Genomic DNA, 23,322 nt, shown 5'->3' with positions numbered 1-23,322 from the left:
AAAAATGACACAGAGAGCCCCATAGATCAACTTAGCTCTGACTATAAAGAGACTTTGTTAGGTTTTGTCTCTCCTTCGTTTCAAAGGTTCATTTGCAAGACACTGAATTTCTTCATTTCCTTTTGTTGCTGAATTCTGTGCTTTCTTTTTTTTTCCCCCGAAGTTCTCTGCCATGACTCAAGTTACAGATCTGAACATTTGATAAATGACACCTTTTCTGGACTGTTTAATCTCATGTAGCAAGGTACCCTTTTATGAAAATATCTTTCAACAAGCCTCCAGCAGTACTTCAGTCTATTGCAAATGCTTAACTCCAGTCTTGTAACAGGAGTGACTCAAACTGACAGACGATGAAAAATCTAAACACTAGACTTTAAGAAGCTATCACCTCTGTCCTGTTCTTACACACACTGAAACCTCTTTCAGCTGCTCTTTTGGGAGCACCACAGTAAATGTCTCTCATTCAGATGGATCTGGTTTCCTAGACAATGAACTTACTTGTGTTTGTTTCTGCCCGTGCCTGAATAACTTTGCAGTAAGGTTTGATTACTCTGCATAGGTTAAATCATGCTTCCAGTGTCAGTCCTGATTTGTTTATTCCAATTCATTCACTTTGATCAGGGAGTGTATTTTAATTAAAGCAAGCTACCTCAATATATAAGGAGATTAAATGCTAAGGAAAGCGCTTTTTGCATCTGGACTAACTCAAGCGGACAATCAGCAGGTGCACAGAAAAGTCTGCTGTGAAACAGCCCTGCTTGGCAGGACAATCTGTGGGATGAAGTGGTTCATTAGAGTGAAACAGCTTCCAGACAGCCCCAAATCCCGCTGTGGGGATGTCCTGCAGATCCCATCCAGCATTTCCCCAGAGATCATTCCTTGCATACGCTGCGATGAGATCTCTGACAAGTCACCCTTGCTTATGACAAACTCCCAGATTGCCTTCTCCTCTCACACCCACAACAGCTACCCTTCCATGTATACAGAAATCCTAGACATTTTATCACTCACTTCACGCACTCGCTGCCTTATCTGAAGCTCGATAACCAGAAAACCGACCTCACAATCACAAGCCTTGCTGATAAGCCCTCTCAGTGCCAGTGCCCACCTTCCCCGTCTCACCTGGGCTCTGAGAAAAAGCACCGCAAGCAATGGGGGAACCCTCAAGGGCTGCGGGCTGGAAAGGGAGAGCGGGCAGAGGGAGAGAAGGAGAGTCCAGACCGCTTTACCTGCCTCAGCCGTGCGCCTCCTCCCCGCAGCGGAGCCGGGCGGGCGCAGCCGGACCCTGCAGCGGGGCCAGGCCCGGCCCCCGCGCCTCAGCCCGGCCCAGAGCGCCGTGAAAGGCTCCCCAGAGCAGCTGGACCCTGCAGCGGGGCCAGGCCCGGCCCCCGCACCTCAGCCCGGCCCAGAGCGCCGTGAAAGGCTCCCCAGAGCAGCCGGACCCTGCAGCGGGGCCAGGCCCGGCCCCCGCACCTCAGCCCAGCCCAGAGCGCCGTGAAAGGCTCCCCAGAGCAGCCGGACCCTGCTGCCCCGACGTGAAGAGAACTCAACAAACTGTGCAGGGAAAACCCTGCTCCATCGCCTCAGCCCACCAGAGTACGAACTGACTGTACCTGGGATCACCCCATGGCAAAAAGGGGCTGTGTTTTTGAGGGATGAAGCTGTTCCGACTTTGCTGTGAAAGTTTCTAAATCGTGCGCTCGCACAGCATCGTTTTCCTGACAGAACAAACAGAACAGTTGAGTCACTCTGCAGGGCAAAACACCGCACATGAGAGCACTGAAGTGCAGCTTGGGTGGACAAGTCACCCACAGCAGGACAGGGACAGCAGAAGGACAAGGCAGGATTCCCAAACCCGGGAGTAATGGATTTGGACATTGGAATGGCAACACTTGTTCCCTTAGATGGCATCTTAGAGTATTTGGGGCAATTTAATGAACTGCTGGACTCAAAGTTTCTTTATGTGTGCTGTGAGCAGCACTGACCTCACACAAACTCTCTCAGGGTCTGGAAGTCCCTTCCTTCCCCAGGAACTCTGGCTTCAGAAATTCAGGTGTAGGTACAGTCCTAGGGATTGCTCTGTTTACTCAACAGGACTAAGCATGTGTTTTATCCTGAATTTAGGCTTTGTAGAAAGATTTTCTTCATTATTGGTCATGTTTTAATTCCTCATCTCAAGTAGAAGAATACTTGGTCAAACAGAGTCAACAAAGTAGAAAATCATAAGAAAGGGGAAAAAAATTCCTATTATTTACATTGCACCTTCTGTTCCCAAACCTCTCAAAGCCATTACAAACTGAAATCCTCAGTGACAGGACTAAAAGATGAGAGACATGAAATGCAGTCTCTTGTGTGATTTTTAACACATGGAATTAAAACACTTAAGTACCTTTGAAGAAGTTTGTCTTACTACACATTTGCTATCTTAACCTAAATTCATGACACATTAAAAAACATTTTCCCACTATTAGATGAGTACAAAATGAAGGTAGTAGAAGACAAATTAATGGATTCACTCCAGAGCATACACAGATCATTTTCCCAACAGACAAATCTGATTGCACTATGCACAAAAATGCAACAGCACATCCTGAAATGAGAAGAACACTGAGACTAAATTACTGCTGAAAAGTAATTTGAAATTTCAGTAGTCAAATCCCTTGCCCCATACTACATAATACTATTCCACAAAGATAATTGACAACAAAAAGCTAGTAAACTGGCAGGAGCAATCATTAACCATCAGGCAAAGTCAGTTTGAGGTAAACTTAAAACGACATGTTAAGCATCCTACCTGGCATAAAAATCATCAATAATTATAAAACCACAAAAAAATCTACAACAGACAACTTTTTTAGACCCCAAAAGCAAGAGAAGTCAGTTCTTGCTTTACTTACCTGAGGTTTCTTTGATGTCTCACATTTGCAACCCAAGCACTGCATGACACACACCTGCCAGGTCTGTACTGCTTATGATATCTCAAGTTGTTTTAAAGGGAGGCTATATCCCAACTGCCAGAAATTATCCACTTAAACAGTTTTTAAAACAAGACATGTTAAAATAAATAGCATTTATTTATTGAGGAAAATGTCTTCAGCCAGATAAACTCTTAAGCCCCTACAGCCTGATCCCCACAACCAGTTTGACACAGGACATTTGCAAGAAACCATCTGCAACTTTTCAAAGCTGAAAACATTTGGCAACAACTTGCTTAGAGGGTTTGTTTTTAAAGCTATCAATTTTAAGTGCTGTTTTGACAAGTTCTACCATAACCACTTTAGCTGGAAAATGGCAAATGCAAAAGCAATGAGGATTTATGAGGCTTTGACAGGGAAGAACACGGAGAACCCAACCAAAAGTGATAACTTTTATGTGCACTGTTACCCTATTAAACAATAATTAAATGCTATTTAAATAAATGCAAGGTTGTGCTGCTACTGAAAGTTTGATTCTCAACACAAAGAGCAGTTGCTGCAGACAAGCATGGTTATAGCTACAAAAATGAACACAAAAGTTAATGCAAAAGTCATCTCAAAAAAGTTTATTAGCATGATTAAAAACGTGAAGAATGACAGTAAGAGAGAAAGTAACTTAGCATGGAAGATTATCCATTTCAACAGTTTTATTCAACAAGGCTTGAATTGAATGGATAACTTTATTGCCAGATTTTGGTGGATTTCTTTCACAACAGTTTACACTGTATCAGTTTCACCATTATAAAGACTATTGCTTTTATTTGGATATGATCCCTGGTGCAGGTAAGTATAAAAAAATATCCCCCATTGCTGCTGGATTGCAATGTTGGTTTAAGAGCTGGTAAAAAAGAAATTCTCAGCTGAGGAGTCCATTTAAAAAACAACCTTTCCCCCCCCCAATTACACTACAAAGAAATACATTAGTATTTTGGCCTTTAAATTTCTTACATGATATTTCCTTAGCATGGCAATCCCAAAATTCCTTCCCTTTAAGTAACCATAAATCAAAATCCTCTTTCAGAGGCTGCTTCTTGGGTTAGATTGTGGAGCTTTACTTCACACAGGCTTACACTGGCTTGAGGACGAAGACAGCATCATCCAGCACGTAGTAGTCATTGTACATGTCACCTTCACAGAGGTAGGGCAGTCTGGTGAAAGCCTCGATGGCAAACCCAGCTTTACTGAAAACTTCTGGCAGGCTGTTCACCTGTTCTTCCCAGGTGTGCCCCTTGATTTCCAAAACTTCGGAGGGCTTTTCCCACTTGCCACCTACTGAGAAAACACAACAGCTTTGTTTCAATTATAAAGAAAAGTTTACTGTGTGCTGCATTTTCTTACAGAAAGCACAATTACACTAACTTTGTTCCATTCCACTCCACACAGGAGGTTGTCACATCACTTGTAGACCTGTTGCAAGATCAGTTCCTGTTTATCCCTGCTGTTCAAAAGCAGCTTCTTTAAGGTTATCTTTTGTTACATTTTTAACTAGAACTGCCAGGAGTGGCTAAAAGGTAACTGCCATTAGTAAGGCTGGTGTCCAGCAGACAGGCACAGAGGTAATGATAGAAATTAGAATCAGCAAGTTGAAAATTATGATTTGCTGTGAAGCTCTCACCAGCAGATCACATTACAATGCATGCAATACTTTGTGCCTTCAGTGGTCACCTACCAGCTGATCTGCTAAAGGCTGCTCAGGGTCATATAAAGAAGCTCATTAGCAGCATGCTGGAAAATGTCTTGTTATGTGTTATATCCAATGAAATAATCTGAAGGATTATAGGTACAGCTCTCAGGAGTTCAAAATTTTAAGTTCTTGACTCATTTTCCAAGTAATGTCATCCATAACAAACAAAAGTTTTCTGGCTTGGTCTGTACCTTTAACCAGTTTGCTAAATGCAATAGTAAACACCCTTCTAAACAGGAAGTTCTACATCTTGTGATTAATACAGTTCTGCAAGTCCCAACATTTCCTAAGTTCCTCTTCCTTCAAGAAGATTCATTTCCACAGAGATACAAGAAATGGCATCTTCCAACAAACTGAAAAATGTGCTAATGCTGGTGTTTGACTGGATCCTGTATGGTGCTGGTAAGACTTTTAGAAAATTTCTTACATTTTCTCATTTAACAGCAGTTAAACAAGACAGAATTTTGTGGTTATGATTTGCAATACAGCTAGAAAAAAAAAAAAAAAGCAGTGAAGTTTTGCTGAAAATCAAGTTAATTTCTGCTATCATCATATAATTTCCAAAGTACACAACTGCTAGCAAATGTTTTTTTCTTCCAAAAGTCTGAAACACTGCTGTAACCTGTGATTTCTGGGTCAAATCCTGCTGCACTTCCCTGCTTGGAACACTCCAGCAGCAGCCTGGTTTGAGAGCAACTGTGTTTGCTTGGGAGGGGCATTTGGGAATTCAGCAGGCAGTACCTATATGACCTGAGGCCATGGAATTCTGCTCTGCAAGGACACCAGAGCCTGTGGATAAGGTGGAAAAGAGAAGGGGATCAGCTGCAGAAGCACAAGCTACTGCCTTTCACCACACAGGGTGCAAGTACAGCCCAACTTACAATCTTCAGATTGTTGTAGCTGCTGTGGAATGACTCTGATATGGACCTGACACAGAATCAGTTTTACTTTATTCCTGTAAAAGTCACAGACACTGAATCTGATTGGATTTAGTGAGAAAAATGGTGAAGGGACAATACTAACTGCTCACCATGGACAGGTTTACAAATTGTGTATCAGCAGTACACAAAGAGATTTCAGTCTATTTATCTTCTAATTATTTTCTGGCAAGCAGAAAAGGACGTTATTTAGATACTACCTTTATTCTCATTACAATAACCTCAATGCCATAGTTTAAATAACTATACTATTAATTTGCATAAAATTAAATTACTAAAACAGAATTCACGTGAATTTCAATAAGGACTTAAAAAAATCTTTCAGACTAGTCATATTAAACCACTCATTTTAGTTCCTTAATTAGAATGTTCTTCTCTGATTAACCTTCTTGTTTTCTCTGTACACATTTTAAAATGTCAAAACTAACAAGAACTATTATTCTTAGAAACCCAGAGTCAATATATGTGATAAAGTAGAAGATTGTCTAGGAACTATTGTGAATTCTAATCAATGTTATGAAGATGCTAAATTATAAATGTCTCGATTTATGATATTTCCACTGCCTACCTTCAGCTTGTCTGGCTTGACTCAGAACAGGAACAGTGGAGGAGAGAGAAAGCCCTGAAGAACTGCTCCACTGAGCATCTGCACTCATGTCACACAACATCCACCCCCACTGGCCAGTACCCCCACAAACATGCAGGACTAAATATCAGGCTGAGATCTGCACAAAGTATTCTTCTGGTCTTCTCCAGTGCCAAAGGAAACATTCACATTGCTTCAGATCTATCAATCTTCTCTATTTTGTCAAAAAATAGAAAGCCAATTGCATTACCCTGTAGATAAAAGTGTTAAATGAGCACATGTGCAAGCTGTAGGAACTATCTAAAAAACACAGTTAGCTGAAACCAACCTTAATAATTTCAAGTTTGAAACATATTTGGTTTCTTCCTTTCCTCCCACCTTTCCTTGAATGAACCAGATGTAATTGTTTTTTCTTTTCAGACTGTACCTTGCTTTTTAGCTGTCCCTCACATCACCAATTGTTCCTTCCCAACAGGTGTTGCAGATCACTGCCAAGTCACTGTAACACAGCCCAGGTTTCAGCAAGCTGACTCCTCCATGAACAGTGTGTCCCTAACATGCACCTTCTCTGCCTCTGGATGCTCCTCGTCCTCACCTGAAGTTCTGTGGTTTCGCTATTTAACTAATACACATCAGGATTTGTGTACTCCTGGATGCACAGACAATCAGAAGTACAAAGTACAATCATCAGACAATAACATCTTACTTGAGATAAAAGATCTGACTGTAAATGATAGTGCTCTTTATATCTGTGGAATAGCATTTTCAAACTCAGATTCACCCCTTTCTAAACAAACAGGAGACGGAACAGTACTAACAGTAACAGGTCAGTTGTTCATTTCTTCTTAATGAAGCATCTTAAAAGAAATAAATTACCTTTTCTAAATACTCTATTTATGTTTTCAACAATGACATTTAAGATAGAAATACCAATAAACCCATTAGGAGTAGTATGGCTATATTAAGATGTGGTTAGTAAAACCAGAGGGATTCCACAAATAAGCACCTCAACCTCATTTGCTAATTAGGCTGCTCTGTCATATGATAAAGATGGCTCTAGAATTCTACAAAAGAAAGAAGTTTTGCACTTGTGCTGTCTAACCACACTCTACATGCTCTTACATAGAGACTTCTTTCTGACAGCCACAGAAGTATAAAAAAAAAAAAAAGGGAAGTAGAGAAACCAACATTTAGTAGAAGTACATGCAAGAGAGTGCAGGGCCTCAGACATGGGGATTCACTCTGCCAGCCTGAGAAAAATGTTCCAAACCTTTGTACCCCTTGCCTTCTAGTTAAGGTGAGGAAACTTCAGTAACTATATTTTCAGTTTAACACGTCTAAAACAGAAAAAGAAAAAAAAACCACCAGAAACACTCAGCTGGAGTGTTTAATTACTTTCTTTATATTCCTTCCTTCCTCTAATTCCATTTCTGAACAGATGTCTATGAGCTTTATTCAGAGATACCTTTACAGGAGCAGAAACTCTCTACCCCTAAAGGAAAGGTTTTTGATCAAAACTAACAGGTCTCCATTGCCCTTGCAAACATATGAGCGAACAAAAGAAAAATGATCTCACTAAGGAATTTAGACTGAAAATTACCCAGAAAAATATTGATGGTATGTGATTTTTTAATTCCCCAGAGAAAGGGACCTGGAATGCAGAGTCTTAAAAAAATATGTGAATCAGAACTTTATTCTAACACTATTTTTTAATAAAGAACCAGAGAAGCAGCACAGCAATGGAAAACTCATCGCCATGATCATTGTCTCGACCTTACTGTTCCTGTACAGCTCTGCCGTGCTCACTTCCTTTGTGGTCTATAAGGTAGGCTCAAAGACATTTTCCTGGTTTATTCATTTTGTAAATCAATGCAGTTTTAACATCTCCATAAGGGGAATACAAACACACTTCTAGATTTCATAACTATTATGGTTAGGTTTTAAAGAGGAGGTTGGTTGAAGTCCATGTGCTGCACACACACATCTGTGAACTCCTGTGTGGCATGCACCTGGACTCTCAACAGCAAACACATTTACATTTTTCCATAAAGTGTCTAAATAAAAAGACATTCTGAAGTTAAAATTATCCTGAGAGTACAAATTTCCAGTAAAAGTAAAGTAATTTAAATTCACATTAAAGTATTTATGAGTTGCAGCAAAGTTACTGCAGCCTGACTTCGCTTGTCTGCCGAGTCTCTTCGTACATGTACAAAAGAGAGATCTTGGTTAAATTAAAAAATATCAGAGATTTGGATGAAGTTTTATGCTTACAGAAACAAATCCATTCCAATGTACATGGTTAAAAGTTAAGTAACTACTGCTTTTTTAAAAAAAAAAATCTAGAATAGAATTTGTGTTTAGATAAAAACAAATACAGAGCTATAACACGAATCTTTACATGATAGTGAGACTTTGATAGGAGAATCAGTCCTTACTGGTATGATATGGTAAAATGGCCTCTTTCCTGCAGTGACTACTGTCTAACCATAAAGACAGGGCTGGCTTTTTCATTTTTGTTTTTCTTTTATAAGCTGATCTAGTGAAACATTTACCTACAAACTCAGACTGCAAAAGGGCAACAATTTTAACTACTCTGCTAACTTCTCATGCTTTTTCATTCATTTTCCTCTCTCCAGGTAAAACCAAAGCTGCTAAAGAAGTGTGGGAAAGACCAAAGAGAAAACGTATGTTACCACATTGTTTGCTTTGTCTGTGATTCAAGCTGTTTCTTCTTGTCTTTTTAAAGTATATTTGACATCAAATTTATGATTAATTGATGATTGCATTAAAGAAACATTCTGAGCTGCTAAGGCTTCACTTTGGATTTGTGTAAAACTAGTTATCAATTTATATTTAACTAATTTTAACAAATCAGCTGATTTATTTTTACACATTGGATTCGTGGTAAAGTTAATCTCTGTAAAGGCCATCTCTAACACAGTTTCCTTTAGGTTTCAAGTAAATTTTGTTCAAACTTCTGACAATAACAGGTTTTGCTATTAATTAACAACCACTACATATCCTTGTATAAAAAGAAGCCATGCATTTAAAGATCCATTAAAGAAGATGTACATTTTAAGCAATGCAAGAATAATGTAATTGAAAACCCTTCTACTTGCCAAACCACATGTTTTTAAAATGCTACTTAGTAAACATTCCCAAAGACTTATCCAGGTAAAAAACCTAAATTAGAAAAGGTAGAAAAAGATGTTTCTTCCAACTGAAAATGTTGCACTGAACCAAAATATTTTAAATAATTTGCAGAAAATAAACAGCGGCCGAAAAGTTTTTCGAGCAATTGCTCAAGAACTTCAAAAGCAAAGATATGTTCGACACTGCCAACAGCCTGTGAGTATCCACCCACCAATACCTAAATTTATGGGGGAAAAGAGAAACCATAAGGTTTTAGGAGTTTACTGTATCTATTTCCTTTAAAGTTGATAGAAATGTAAAAAAAGTATTCTGAATGACAAAGACATTATACAGCATTCTAAATGGCCATATATATGTAATTGTGTGCATATTTATACATGTGTGTATACACACACACGTCTTTTTAAATGTATGCATGTACATTTAAAATTAAAACTGCCATAAATTCGTATTTTGTCAAGAAGAGGTCTGGTTCTGTACTGTTTGGTAAAATGCCTGGAGGCATTAAGAGGTTATGTTTGAAAGGTACTGCTTGTTCACTTCCTCTTGCTCCATTAACTCAGAATAGGGGACAGAAATGTAACAAAAGTATTATAAAAGCTCTGTAATATCTTTAAAGGTATTTCCCTTCCTTCAGCACACAGAGCCTAAACTCAGTATTCTACATCATTGGGTAAAGTCACAACATATTTCTTCATTCCAAATTTATGCCATTAAATCTTATAGGGCAATAATTTTATATGTGCCATACAAATTATTTCTTAAAAAGGCAACCAAACAAAACCAAATCAGACATCTTTAGATATTTGCAAGCAAAGAATATCACTTCAAGATCTTGCTTCTCCTGAGAAACAATGTTAATTCTTTTTTATTCTAAGCACAGAGATCATGCAGAGATGCAGCGAGGAACCAAATGACACATTGACCAAAGTCAAGCACTTCTCCTATATACATTTTACTTCATTTATTTCCATAGAGCTCCAATCATTTTCCTCTGTAATTACCCCTTTAAAGCCTTCAAGTCCCTGCTGACATGACCTGGTCCTTGGTTTGACCATGAGATATAAAAATATGGGCTATGTTTTACTGCCCCTGTGGTCCCTGGAGATTAGGGAAAGCCAACAGGGTAAGAAATGTGTTCTGAAACCTGTAAATACCCAATGGAAAAAACAACTGGATAAGAGGGGAGAAAGGATTTTACTGAAACAGTAAAGGGATGGAGTTTGCCTAAAAAAAATAAATTCTGTCTTTATTTTTAAAAAAAATCACCTCAGTAATAAAACACTTCTCCCCCTAGGATGCTTTGGAAGATGACACTGTTTATCAGAACAGATGAGCACGTGCAGCGCTTCAGATTTGTTCAATTCTGCAAGCAAAGGAGCAGGTGAGGAAGTTAAGCTTCCTTACAGACTTCCTTTGCTTCAAAGGGAGAGGAGAAAACCTTGCAGGGCTGTGTTCTTCAGGAGTGTTTTCTAAACAGTTCACCAGAACCAAGTGCATTGTACCTTACACCTGTGTTACACACTCCATTTTCCAAGAACTCTGGGAAGAGACTTCTTCTTTGTAAGATAACTTCTGATGCTTCATAAAAGTTTCCTTTTTTAGTTTAGATTTAATGCTGTCTTTTTTTCTCTTTACATAAACTTCTATGTATTCCTTTTACACAAATTGAGCAATTGTGAAAGATGTTTGATAGTTGACAGCAGTAGAAAATAAACTTGTTTCATGGGTGAAATTCTGGATTTGCTCATGTTAATGGGATAGTTATTGATGTAACATTTACAGACCAACAGTAAAGGAGCCTTAGATCAGTTTAAATGGAGTAAAACCTGTGTATTAGACAGGCAAGGAGAAAAGAAAGACAATATAAAGACATGCACTATCCTGGCAAAGTTCATTTGGGATGGGAGCATCTTCTGAATTTATTTAGGAAAGTAACTGTCATTGTGAAAACATGCCCCTCCAGTACTAAAATTCACCTGTTAGGCTGTCAACCCCCATGTCCCAGTCCCACCATCCCAAGTCAGGAATATTTGGAGCACCACATTTTGCCTTCACAAGCCTGTTCAACATAGACACAATCACAAAAAAGAACTACACTATTCAGTAAAAGGCAGTATACTTTTTTTTTTTAAAGCACCTTTTTCAGCAGTTACTACTTAGCCAATCTGCAAAATCAGCAACTTACAAGGTATCTGTTGGTATCAGGCATTTTCCCTTCTAAAGAACAGCTGCATCTTTTACCATAACTTAAAAAAGCAAGGCTTTGTTTAACAATGAAGTGGCATTTCTCACTTTTGCATGATGAGAACTGACAACTGAGACAAAGCAAGGGTCCATCTTACACACTACTGTGTCTCCAGCTCAATTAATAGTATTTCAGGAGGACAGAATACACACCTTTGCCTTCCCATCCCTGTCAATTAATCACAAGGATATTAACAAGTTCAACAAGGAAGTTTCACACCCCCAGGCTCCCGGTGTTCACTACTTCTGAAGTACGGCATGACATTTTTATTTTAGAGAAACTTACACCAGTCCAGTCATGCCCAGAGTCCAATAAAGACTTTTCCTGTCTGTATTAGGAAATGCAAAGAATTCTTATATGACTCTGTGAGACACGTATTAAACCCAAAGTTGTGGTAATACTTGTTCTTAGTGACTGGTCTAATACCTGATGATTCACCAGGCTCTTGCCAAATTTAGACACCTGCAATAACTGCATGCCTGGTTGCTCTACATGTTGAAATAAAACTGAAAAGTCCCAGAGAGAATTTATGATTGAGTTCCTCTGGACTCTAGGTGTCACTGTCCTACCACAAACAGCGAGTACAGATCTGTATTTTGATTTCTCCTCCACCTTGCTTTGTTCTCCTTGAGCAGATTTTATGTTATTCACATAGACAGCTTCCACCATTACCATCCCATTATACTGCATGTAATAACCCAAACAGCTCATTTTTACTAAAACAATTTCTCCATTTCTATCTCTGGATCTATCACTGGATCAAACACCTTACCTACCCCAACACTTTTCCATTTGTTCTCCCTCTACAAAATTAAAAAGTTTCACTGTATGGGTCCAAGCTGGTTTTAATGAGCTGCTCCAAGAAGTTACTTGAGCCGTGGAATGTTCTCCTCTTTGAATGTTCCAAGTATAATTTTGTTATATATAAAACATATGTACATATCTATTTTTAAAATGCATCATCATGTAGAACAGCTGAATGAAAATACTGAAATTCTAAAATGGTTTTTGCATCATGAAGACAGTCTGGCAGTTGTCTGTTTCTTTAGCCCACAGTTAAATTGATTTTTAGTGGGAAAGCTGTAACTTTTGTGTGTGCTAACCTGTTGACAGTTTATATGGGTCCACATCCATAATAGTGGCAAACAGACAAACTGAGCACGTTTTTAAGTTTCAAACATATTAAGGGAACAAAACTGCCTTCAGCAAAGTGACTCATCTACCAACTCACCATAGCAAATAAAATTATGACACTGGTTTACAAATAATTTACAACAGCATTTCAACTTTCAACAAGCAGGAATACTGTATTCAACAATCACAGAACAGGTTTCCAGTCCCTTGGGATTTCTAAATTTAATTCTCTATTGTCCTCCCAGTGTATGGTAGGAGATTAATGATGAAGAATATAAGCAGGCTTAGAATAGTTTGTTCCTCAACTTACCCCCTTCTGTTGAGCCAAGAGTACATCGTCTGTTATGGACTACCCAAAAAAATGCAGGAAAGTAGATGTGGGGTGCAATAGTGATTGCCAAACACAATGGCACAGAGTTTTGAAGGTACACAAAAAAAACATTTCTCATTTCTTCATTCTAGTATGCCAGTGAAAGACTAGAAAGACTCTGCTGGTATTTGGAATTTTAAAGGATTTCTACAAGGGGAAGCCATATTGTTCTGCATTATAGGAACAGTAAGTTGTAACCAAATATGCTTGAAATACTTTACAGATGCCCAAGTCAAACACCAAATCTAATTTAAGACACACTACTTTGCAAAACAGTTACAAAATTACAAGCTCAAATACTGTATTTTAAGCAATTCTTCATCTGATGGCATAATTCCTTATATTTATTTTTTCTCTTCTCCCATAAAAATAGCACTAGCATGTAAAAAGGAAAAAAAACCAGATTCAATTTGATGCATTTGTGATTGCCAAAATGTGATTAGTTCTGTATTTTCTGGGCATCCATGCCTTTCCACAGACAAGTCTTAACACTCAAGGAGAACCAGAACAATGGCTGATGAACATCAGCCTCCTGGAATTCAAACCACCTTCAGGGTGTTTCAGCCTGAATCCACAATCACAGGCATGTAAAAAGGTTTCTAGTCTCTTTAGAAGTTTAGTCATAAGGATGGATTCATCTCAAGTCTCTCATGTATTTCTTTAAAACCCAAGTAGGGTAAATAATTGAGTTTTGGCACTGAATTTTACCCTTTTATTTCTGTTACTATTACAATGTAAATTAATACAATATTAATAGTTGTTGATACTTCTTACTTGTGGAGATCCATATTTTACTTTGAGACCTCAAGTTGGAAAGCGAAAGTTATGTTCCTATGAATTTTTAGGTGGGACTCATCTGAACACTTTAAACAGCTTGACCTGAATGGCTCTATTCACCATCAGATAGTTCTGATGGTTTTGCTCAACTGATCACCAGAGACAGCTGGGGTTACCTCTAGGTAAAAGGCCCTAATCAGGGACCCCTTTTCCCAAGCTGCTCCAACACAGGTGAAATGTGGTAACTTACAAAACAGGATCTGTGACTTCAATATTTGAGCTTTTTGTTGGTGCCAACAATGTATTCTGTGGAGTTAACAAAACAGCTTGCATCATGTGACCTATTTACCATTTCATACTTCTGAACAGGCCCTCTAATAGTTATTTGTAAAAAATCAAATACAAACATGTCATTCATGAAAAATTTAATTTGGGATACTAGATCCTACAAATGTTTTCTTCACCTGCCTAAACAGCTGTTAATCTGTGCACTTACCATTTTCCACATAGGGGTGAAATGGCAGAACCAGTGCTAGGATGACTCTGCCTCTGGTTGGCTCCAGTACACTTCTAATATCTTTTAATACAGTCAGTGGTTGATCACAGCGATCCAGCAAATTCAAACAGCTGATAACATCATACTGAAACCCTGTGTTTTGCCATTCATTTACACCAAGCACCCTGTGAAAAGAAAGATACAGTCCGTTAAATAAAAACAAGATGATTTCAGACAGAACTACTGAAGACAGAAATTCCCTGTGGATGTGTTGATAGTGCAGGTAAGGTCAATCATTTAGAGAAGAGACAGAAACAATCCCTTCTGGTCTTTTGGAAAAGAAAGCTAAATCAATGATCAGCATGGCCACATGTCCAGCTCTATGAACCTTTATATTGCCTGATAAACACCAGGTAACAAGGAGAAAAAAACCAACACCAGTAAGAGGGATCATCACATTGTTTGTTTTTCTGCTTTTGTACAGGCTAACCTTTTCCATAACAATCAAACAATAAAGGAATTGACTGAAAATACTGAATATTCATTAAATCACAAATAAGTTACTTTGTTGTAATGTCTGATATAAAGGATGTAGGAATTATTCAGTTGATACCTGTATTTCTTCTTCTGAAGCTGCCATATCATAGTTTCAGACAATTCAGTGGCATAGATTTCTTCAAAGTGAGGACTCATAACTTTAGTGACTTCTCCATCTCCAGCCCCTAAATCAAGAAGTCTGTGGGATTTCCATTCAGGATTTATTTTAAGCAGTCTTTGAAATTGTTCTGGGGAAAACACAAACATTGAGCCCCTTCCCAGCAGCCTAAAATGTAAAAACAAGAAATGACCAATTTTATACAAACTTTAATAGGACAGGTAGTGAAGAAATTCAGAGTGTGCTTTGGCAGGAATCAGTCACACATAATAGCAGACAAGGTCACTGTTCAGATAAATCTTAAATCCAGTTCAACTTGCCTTGCACTTGTAAGAGATCAAACACACAGCCACATGCAGTTACAGTGGGTAAGACTCCAGAAGGAATTTGATTAGGTAAGGAAGAGCTCATGGGGTGCAGCTCAAGAAAATGATTGCATAAAAAAAAAAAAAAGAAGGGGAAGAGAAAGAGTAGGAAAGATATAGACTGAACCTTATTTGTCACATCTGCAGATTTGAATCTCTGCCACCTACCTTAAAAAAAACCCACAAACCTAAGATGAAATAACAGAGGAAATAAAATGGCTGCAGCCACAGAAGTATGTACAATGAATGAGGAATAGGATGTGGAATGAGGAGGGAAGACAGGGAACACATTTATAGAAAGCATGGGGGTAACACTGCTGGAGGGGCAAAAGAGATTTTTGAAATTCTATACTACAATGGCTTTTGCTGCTATCTGCAGATCCTGCATTCAACATGAAAAGCTGTGGAATAGAAAATAGACAACTCATTAAGGAATTGGGTAGAGGTGACAGTTGGATTCCTTATGGATCAAGTCAATGCCATACCCGCCCATAACTGTTTGAAGACTACACAGTGACACAATTCAGCTGTCATAGCAGAATTCAATGATGAAACAGTTGGAAGAACAAGCAGAGGAAGAAGAACTGGTCAGTAATAGACTGCAGGTAGATAAATACTATTCTTTAAACTCTGTTGAATAGCAGGTTAAACTTAAAGACAATGAACAGGAAAAAAATGAACAGGAAAAAAAGGTAAACAGAGACAAAAAGACTCAAAGAATAAAAAATGTGAAAAGGAGCTGGTCTAGGAGATGTTGACTAATAAAACCCTAAGAAACAAAAAGGACAGATTACACAAAGTCACAGAGAAGAAACTAAGCAGGATATCAAATGTATAAAAATAAACAGACTACATCCAATTTAAGTAGAGCCCCCTTGCAGCACACATGTGTCAGTCCACACTGTGTAATTGGCTCATAGCTATTATTCCTAACAGCATTATGAGGTGTTATTCAAAGCCCTGAAGAGCCTTTGAAAAAAAAAAAACGGAAGGAAGAGAAAGGAAGAAGAGACCAAAGGAACCTTTATATAAAGCTACACATAACTAAGAACACCACGGGGAGGCTCATAAAGTCATCTGGGTAGAAAATAAGGAAAAAGACTATTTTTCTAGCCTCAGTAGACAGCTTCTATCTTGTATAAGACTGTGCAGAAGTACGTAGCAGGTGCAGAGGTGGGGATACTGGAGAAATTGGCTAAATATAACAAAATGCATTTTTCATAAGGTCAAAGCTGATAGCTGTTAAATGCGTCTGAATGGAATAAGGTGAGCAAAAAAAAAAGCACTGCCTTGTTTGAAAAAAATACTAAAGCACCATGAACAGCCAAACTCCCCTGCCACTGATGCAATAAGAACAGAAGAATGCTGTTCTATAACCTTACATTTTCCTGCTTTGCTGATGGTTCATCAGAAGTTATCTGTCACAGTGCAGCTGACACACAAATTGAGGTGGAATTGTTTTAGAGAATAAGTGGAAGGACAATATTTCACATTAGTGTTACCAGACACAACACTTGGCCAGCTTTGCAGTGTTTAGAAATGTGCCATGATTTGATGTGGGCAGGCAAACATCCTCCAGTGGGAAGAGTTTTAGGTACAATAAAGGACTGTCTGGATACAGCCACCAACCAGCACCATCACAACAGAAACTGATAAAACATGTAGCAGTAGGGAAAGGGCAAGGTGGGAGGGGGGAAGAAAGCTAAGGGAAAAGACACAAAGAGAACACCCTCTCAGAAGAAAATTAATACAAGAAATTGTTATAAAATGCAATTAGAATATTCTGTCTTTCATTAATTGCAATTCTCTGTCCCCTCATACTGGAAATGGTGTTCACCAGTTAAGAGGGCTGAGTATGATGAACATAGGAGGGCATTTCACATCTGACTGAGCAGCAAAGGGAAATTACACATTTTGAAAAGCTGGTAGATCAAGGGGTAGGGCTGAACACTTGAAAACTCTAAATCCAAACAGTATTTAGCTCACCCAAGATCAACTTTTCACTTACCCATTGATAGATGTTCTAGACATAAAAAGGCTAAAAATAGAGGACACAAAAGAGTGATAGAGCTGGATAAACAGCCAGCCTGACTTCTCAATGCTGTTGTTTAAGAAGATCTGTGTTCCTTGGTCAAGGTAACTCTGGACAAAAATGGGCTGAAGGGATTCAGACAACTCTTCAGTGTTGCAGACATACCACTAGAGAAAGAGATAAAGGATCATTAAAAAAGTTCAGCAATGTAACCCAGAAGTAGCCAAAATTAATGCATACAAAATTATTACCAATGTCCATAAATACAAAAATTTTGCTTTTCCTACAGTCTTTCCAACAAACGTCAGGGTTAAATTAACTTAGAATTTCAACAAAGTGAGGGCTGATTACTTGCTAAGAAATAGTGCTTTTAATTTTTGTCTTAATTATTACCCTGTACTTGGAAGATATCTACAAGGTAAATTCCCTAGAAAGTCAACATGGGTCCTCTATGCAAAACTTACATTAAAAAAAATTAAATTTCTTTCTAAGAAGAAACATCACTACTATTTTTCACTCTCCTACACTAACATGCAGTTAGTGCCAGTTCTTCTCATAATACCCTTGTGTCTGATTTCTACCATCAAGAATTATTCTCTACAGTCAATATCTTCTGATCTTCCTCTTAAATCTTGCAATAATGTCCCTTAATCTGATGGCATATGCTCACTGTGCAGATAGGGAGCTTTAAGTACCCTAAAGTGAGATGTAGAGTTTTAGCAGAACGTTGTAAAAAAACCACGTGGAAGGACAGAACCTGTCAGCTGGGGTGACTCCCCAAAGATTTAACATACATATGCTCAGATCCTGATCCCATCACATTTGTTTGCCTTGTTGGGGAGAACATTCAGGCAGGTTTACACAGCATTCAACACAGTGGAACTTCCAGCCATCACTGGAATGGGACAGGGTTCTTCCTGCAGTGTGTGCAGCTCCCCAGCAAGCAGAGGGGAGCACACAGGGCACCAGGGCCCTTATGCCAGATTCATGAGCAGGGGTTCCAAAGTGACAAGGGGAGGCCCTTCAGCTGAGCAGCAAATATACCTGCTTAGGTTTGAAAAACACCCACATAATGGGTGCATTTCTAGCAGAACCAGGCTCTGGATTGTACTTTCAAACACCCTTGCGGGTAGAACAAGTGAGTGATCCTTTCCCCTGAAACACAGATTCTGAGCCTGGCACAGGGATCCCCCAAGACTGCTGATTCACCAGTTTAGGTCTCTTCTCAATGCAGCTCAGCACTTGTTAAATAAATCAGCACATGCCAGTGATTCCCAAAAAGAATCTTCAGTGGCTTCTGAAAAACCACTAAAGCAGCAGCTTGCATACTCTTTCCATTCAAATCCAAGAGTGTGGCAGAAGCAAATGAGCCCAAGGAGCTGAGGAGCAGGCTGGGATGTGTCAGGTTCACTCACAAGGCTGCTGCCTCACTCCACTGAACAGGTTTGGAGTGGCTCAGATGATTTGCCTTTTGCAATGTGTTGCCAGTTTCAACCCAGAAAAAACATTTTCAAAGCCTTGGGAAACAGAGGCTTTGTTCCATGAGCAGCATGACTACACCTGAGCTCATACACCTTGGGGTTCTGCACTGAACTCTCACCTGCAGCTCCACTGAAAAACAACAGTCCTGTAATTCTTGTCTTTAAGACTTCTAAATATTGACATCACCACTGTCAGGATGATGGTGACAACCAACAGAAGTTTGTTTCTAAAAATTAGGTGTTGTTCACAGTTCTCCAATTTCTTCTCAATATCTTTTTGTGGGAATGGTGGTATTTGGTCAAAGGCTGGACTTGATGATCTTGGAGCTCTTTTTCAACCTTAGTGATTCAATGATTATGTGATCTCTCATGGTTAATCTTGCCAATAAGGTTATTGACAACTACCTATGTAACACTGGTGAATAACAGAAATTCTAACACATTATAAGAGCAAAACAATAAAACCCCAAAACCCCAATCTAAATTTCAAATGAAAAAAATTGTGAAAACCAGCTTAATTCCAGAACCATTTCCTCAGAACAGAAACTGCTTTTGTTTTCCTCCATGTACAACATATTAAAGGTCATTAGCTACATGGTAAAGTGTGTGTCAATCTCTTACATATTTTCAGAATGTTGTGCTAAGACCTTTGTTATAACAAACATTATTATAAACATTGCAACTCTTGCCTAATATTAGTAAAAGGATGAAAAACTCCTTTCAGTAATTTACATAAAACTAGTTAAGTCAGTACAACTGCAGAGAGTCAAAGTACCAGGGGTCTGAACATGCAACCCTTGCTCACCCCACAAACTCAGTAATCATAAATCTTACTAAATGTACTAATAATCAATACCTACATTTAAAATCTAGATCAAATAAACTAGAGATGGAGATTATCCACTGCAGACCATCTACCTGTGAATGACACAGGCACCTTCACAACACATTCCCTGACTTGTCTTTCTCTACTACAGCTTTTAATAACACAAAAGACTTTCAGATTTTCTTTGTTCACCAGAAGGAAGTTCTTCCAGTAAACCTGAATCCTGCTTCTCTTTCTACTTATGTCCTGAATGATTCTAAAAGCAATAAATTCCAGGGACACATCCACCCAGCAAGATTCTGGATATCAGTGCCCACCCAGAGCACTAAGGAGGCTGCAGTAATGGATCAGCAGCAAGAATTATGGTCTTCCTTTGTACAGCAGTCCTCAAGTGTTTACACTACATCTTCGTTAGCTCAGTCCTGCATATTTAACCCAGATTAAGCTGCCAGCTTCCTTCTGCGCTGAGTTCTGGTTAGCCCTTCTAACTCCTGTCAGATTTTCAGCAGCATTTCACCAAAACATAGTGGGGATCTGAGCACATTCCAAATGAAACCTATCACATAACCACGGCATTGCAAGGGCACGGCCCTTAACTCCTCCACAAGGTACCGACCCATGTGGCCACACTGCCCAAACATAGCACTAACCTTTTATCGCAGTCGGATCACATTGCAACAACTCACTCCTTCCTAGTCTGCCACCTCCTACGGCTCCAAGGCCTCTGTGGGAGTCCCAGTTTCCCACTTTCTGTTGTTTTCCTCTACACGCAGCGGCACTAATTACAAACATCTCTGTGATTACAAACCCACTCCCGTAAACTTCACTGGAGCGCTCTCACAGGGCTCACCGGACAAACGAGGGGTGTGCATTGAAAAAACGGGGGCGCACATCCAGAACGCGGGGTGCACACTCACAGCCGGGGGCGCACACTCACAGCCCGGGGGTGCACACCCACAGCCCGGGGTGCACACCCACAGCCCGGGGCGCACACCCACAGCCCGGGTGCAGCTCTCCCGGGAGCAGCCCCGGCCCGACCCGGCCCGGGTGCCGGCACAGGCGCTGCTGCCCCCGCCGGGCTCGCCCCGACCCTCCCGGGCGCCCCCGAGCCCGCAGCCCCGGCAGCGCTCCGCGGCGCGTTCCGCAGGGAGGGGGCACGGCAACTTTCTCACCGCAGGACAGAGCTATCGGAGAGAAAAGAGTTCCCTCTCTTTGTCTGCGCTGCCCGGCCCGCTGCCCCCTCAGCCCGCACCGGGCTCCCCGCTCCTCCCGCCGGAGCTCCCCGGGGACGGGGGTCCCTGTGTCGCCCCCGACGCCCACCCCGGCACGATGAGGGAAGGGAAGGGAGGGGCGGGCAGCGCGGCCGCCGCCGGTACCTGGTGGTTCTCCCTGGCGCCCGGGGCTGGCTGGCGGTGGCTGCCCATCATATTCACGTAGAGGGACCTGGATAAAGGGCTCCGCAGGTACCTGGCCGGGCCAGCCCACATTGTCCTCCTCAGCACCCACAGGAGCAGGGTGTAGCAGCCCAGCCAGCACAGCCACAGTCTCATGGGGAAGGGGCGCGATCAGCCCCGCGCGCCGCCGCCGCCCCCCCGCTCCATGGCAGCGGCGGCTCCGCTCGGGGCCCGCGCACACGCTCCGGGCGGAACGCGCCGCCGCGGCAGCGAGGCCCGCCCGGACGCCTTCGCTGCGACACGCCGGGGCCTGGCGCGCACCCGCTCCCTCCCTCTCCCTCGGCAATGGCCGGGCGGGGCCGCGCCGCGTTCGAACCGGAGCGGGGCCGGGCAGGGCGGGCTGGCGGCGGCTCGGCCGGACCCCTCGGCCGGGCTCCTCCTTCGTCCCCGCCCCGGGCACCCCCGGCAGCGGCGGGAGGGCGGGGCCGCCTCGGCGGCGCGGGGCCACGTGCTGGGCGCCGCCCTGCCGGCCGCGCGTGCGCAGAGCGGGAGGCGCGGCCCGGGGATTGTGTGTGAGGGGCGGCTGGGCCGGGCGCTTCTCCTGATCGCGGTCAGGGCTGGGGACAGCCCCTTCTTCTCCTGAGGGTGCCACTGACAGCCAGACCCCCCGGCTTTTACCTGCAACCTCCCTCTGATCACACCCAACCTCGCTTGTCCTGGGAAATCAGCAAAACCAGAGAACAACAGAATATTGTCAGGGGGTTGTTGTGTTCGGTTCATTTTCACTGATGTTTAACCCCCTAGAGGAAAGTTTTTGACTTGAGAGCTTTAGACAGAATTCCACTGAAAATGATTTTGTTTTGGTTTATTTTTTTCTCTCAAAGAGCTAGATGGGCTAGAATGCCTTTTTGGTCTGTTTTTATTTGGCTTGGGATTAACATGCTCCTTTCCATGCCTGTTCTTATTTGTAAAGAAAGACAAGACATTTTTTCCCTCCAGCAATAAAGCAACTTTGTAATCAAAACCCAAAAGGACAAAAGATAAATTTGCTGCTTTTTAAACAGACATCTGCTCAGAATATTATAAACCAGTAAATAAAATTGCTTCAGCTTAGTTACACGTTGTTCACAGGAAAACATGTCATTGTTTTATCACATAGACAATACAGATAATTGATTGCATACCAAATAAATTAAGAAATTTGCTAGCTTTTGTCATTGTTAGTGTACAACCTGTGTGTGTTTTAATGGAATTTTTCAAAATTCCTGCCCAGTGTTACATTTATCATTAATATTCTGAGGCAGTAGTTGTATACTCAGCATATTTTTCTCTAGACAAGCCATAAAGAACTCACTGTTCATGCATATTTAGGTAATAATTTTGATGTACAGTCATTTGCATATGAGCTGGTGGAGTTGTAACCAACTGCTGGACAATCTCAGCAAACCATTTGTGGTGTAAGTAAACTTTGTCATTTAATTAGTGTGCTGGAAAGGATTTCCAGAAATAATGGCATCACTGTTTTTTTCCACTTTCTGCTCCACTATTTGGACAGCTTTTTTTCTTTGTCTTAATGGAAAATTTCTATAATCAATTGAATCCCTGGAGTGGAGAAGGTCCCAAACACACCCAAAGGGTTTAACACAGCTGTTGTTGCTTTTTGGTGGCTTCTGGAGCAGATTCGATGGCAGGGCTGGGCTGCACAGCCTCCTGTAGTCTACGATGTAGATTCTCAATTTTCCCAATAAAATGCAGTGATAAAACAACTTTCCCTTCTATTATTTAAACATTAGCAAGAAAGGAATTACCAGAAAGAGGTCTTCAAGGTAAACACAGCTCTCTAAAATCCTCTCCCCCAAAGGTAACCCAGGAACCCAGTTATCCAGACCTTCAGGACATCCCCCCAGTCTCAGTTTTATGTTCCTGCACCAAACCAGCTGGAATTCTTTACCCTCCATGTACTACTGAGCCTTTTCCCGAGCTGGCTTAAATGTGCAAGGAAGTGCCTAGAAGTACTTGTGGAGATGTGGCTTATCTGAAGTATTCCTTCCCCTTCCTGCTTGTCCATCCTGCCAGCACCCATTTAGGCTGTAGAACTGTATTCAAATGTAAACATTCCTACCAGCCATGTCAACACAGTACGTTCATGAATTACTGAGCAGTTCCAAAATCAGGGCAGCAGGAGACTGGGAAGGTGATTTTGTACAA

At 40.9% G+C, this 23,322-nt stretch overlaps 3 protein-coding genes across 5 annotated transcripts in view; 1 reads left to right on the top strand and 2 right to left on the bottom strand.

Moving 5' to 3' along the window:
- Nucleotides 1-1,294, bottom strand: part of OTOA (otoancorin) — a 37,591-nt gene extending 36,297 nt beyond the window's left edge. The window contains exon 1 of the mRNA XM_033074618.1: nucleotides 1,230-1,294. The gene's annotated coding sequence lies outside the window, so the exon portion shown is untranslated. The remainder of the gene's footprint in view (nucleotides 1-1,229) is intronic.
- Nucleotides 1,295-3,526: 2,232 nt separating this feature from the next.
- Nucleotides 3,527-21,403, bottom strand: METTL9 (methyltransferase like 9). 2 transcript variants are annotated; one of them, XM_033074503.2, is made up of 5 exons: nucleotides 21,097-21,403; nucleotides 17,390-17,580; nucleotides 14,975-15,184; nucleotides 14,362-14,546; nucleotides 3,527-4,247 (listed from the first exon to the last, which is right to left on the bottom strand). In XM_033074503.2, exons 1-5 carry the CDS (start codon nucleotides 21,268-21,270, stop codon nucleotides 4,042-4,044), a joined length of 966 nt encoding a protein of 321 aa, XP_032930394.1. In that variant the 5' UTR covers nucleotides 21,271-21,403; the 3' UTR covers nucleotides 3,527-4,041. The 2 variants fall into 2 exon arrangements, with proteins under 2 accessions (XP_032930394.1, XP_032930395.1); XM_033074504.2 differs by having other exon boundaries at nucleotides 3,527-4,244; nucleotides 21,097-21,342.
- On the top strand, nucleotides 4,254-11,021 carry IGSF6 (immunoglobulin superfamily member 6). 2 transcript variants are annotated; one of them, XM_033074507.1, is made up of 6 exons: nucleotides 4,254-5,061; nucleotides 6,659-7,009; nucleotides 7,902-8,008; nucleotides 8,820-8,867; nucleotides 9,448-9,531; nucleotides 10,634-11,021. In XM_033074507.1, exons 1-6 carry the CDS (start codon nucleotides 4,995-4,997, stop codon nucleotides 10,670-10,672), a joined length of 696 nt encoding a protein of 231 aa, XP_032930398.1. In that variant the 5' UTR covers nucleotides 4,254-4,994; the 3' UTR covers nucleotides 10,673-11,021. The 2 variants fall into 2 exon arrangements, with proteins under 2 accessions (XP_032930398.1, XP_032930397.1); XM_033074506.1 differs by lacking the exon at nucleotides 10,634-11,021 and having other exon boundaries at nucleotides 9,448-9,651.
- Nucleotides 21,404-23,322: the final 1,919 nt, after the last annotated feature.

The sequence above is a fragment of the Catharus ustulatus genome, chromosome 16 (assembly GCF_009819885.2).
Source record: "Catharus ustulatus isolate bCatUst1 chromosome 16, bCatUst1.pri.v2, whole genome shotgun sequence".
Classification (NCBI taxonomy): Eukaryota; Metazoa; Chordata; class Aves; order Passeriformes; family Turdidae; genus Catharus; species Catharus ustulatus.
The sequence above is the reverse complement of the archived record's forward strand: the minus strand, read 5'-3'. Positions and strand labels throughout refer to the sequence as shown.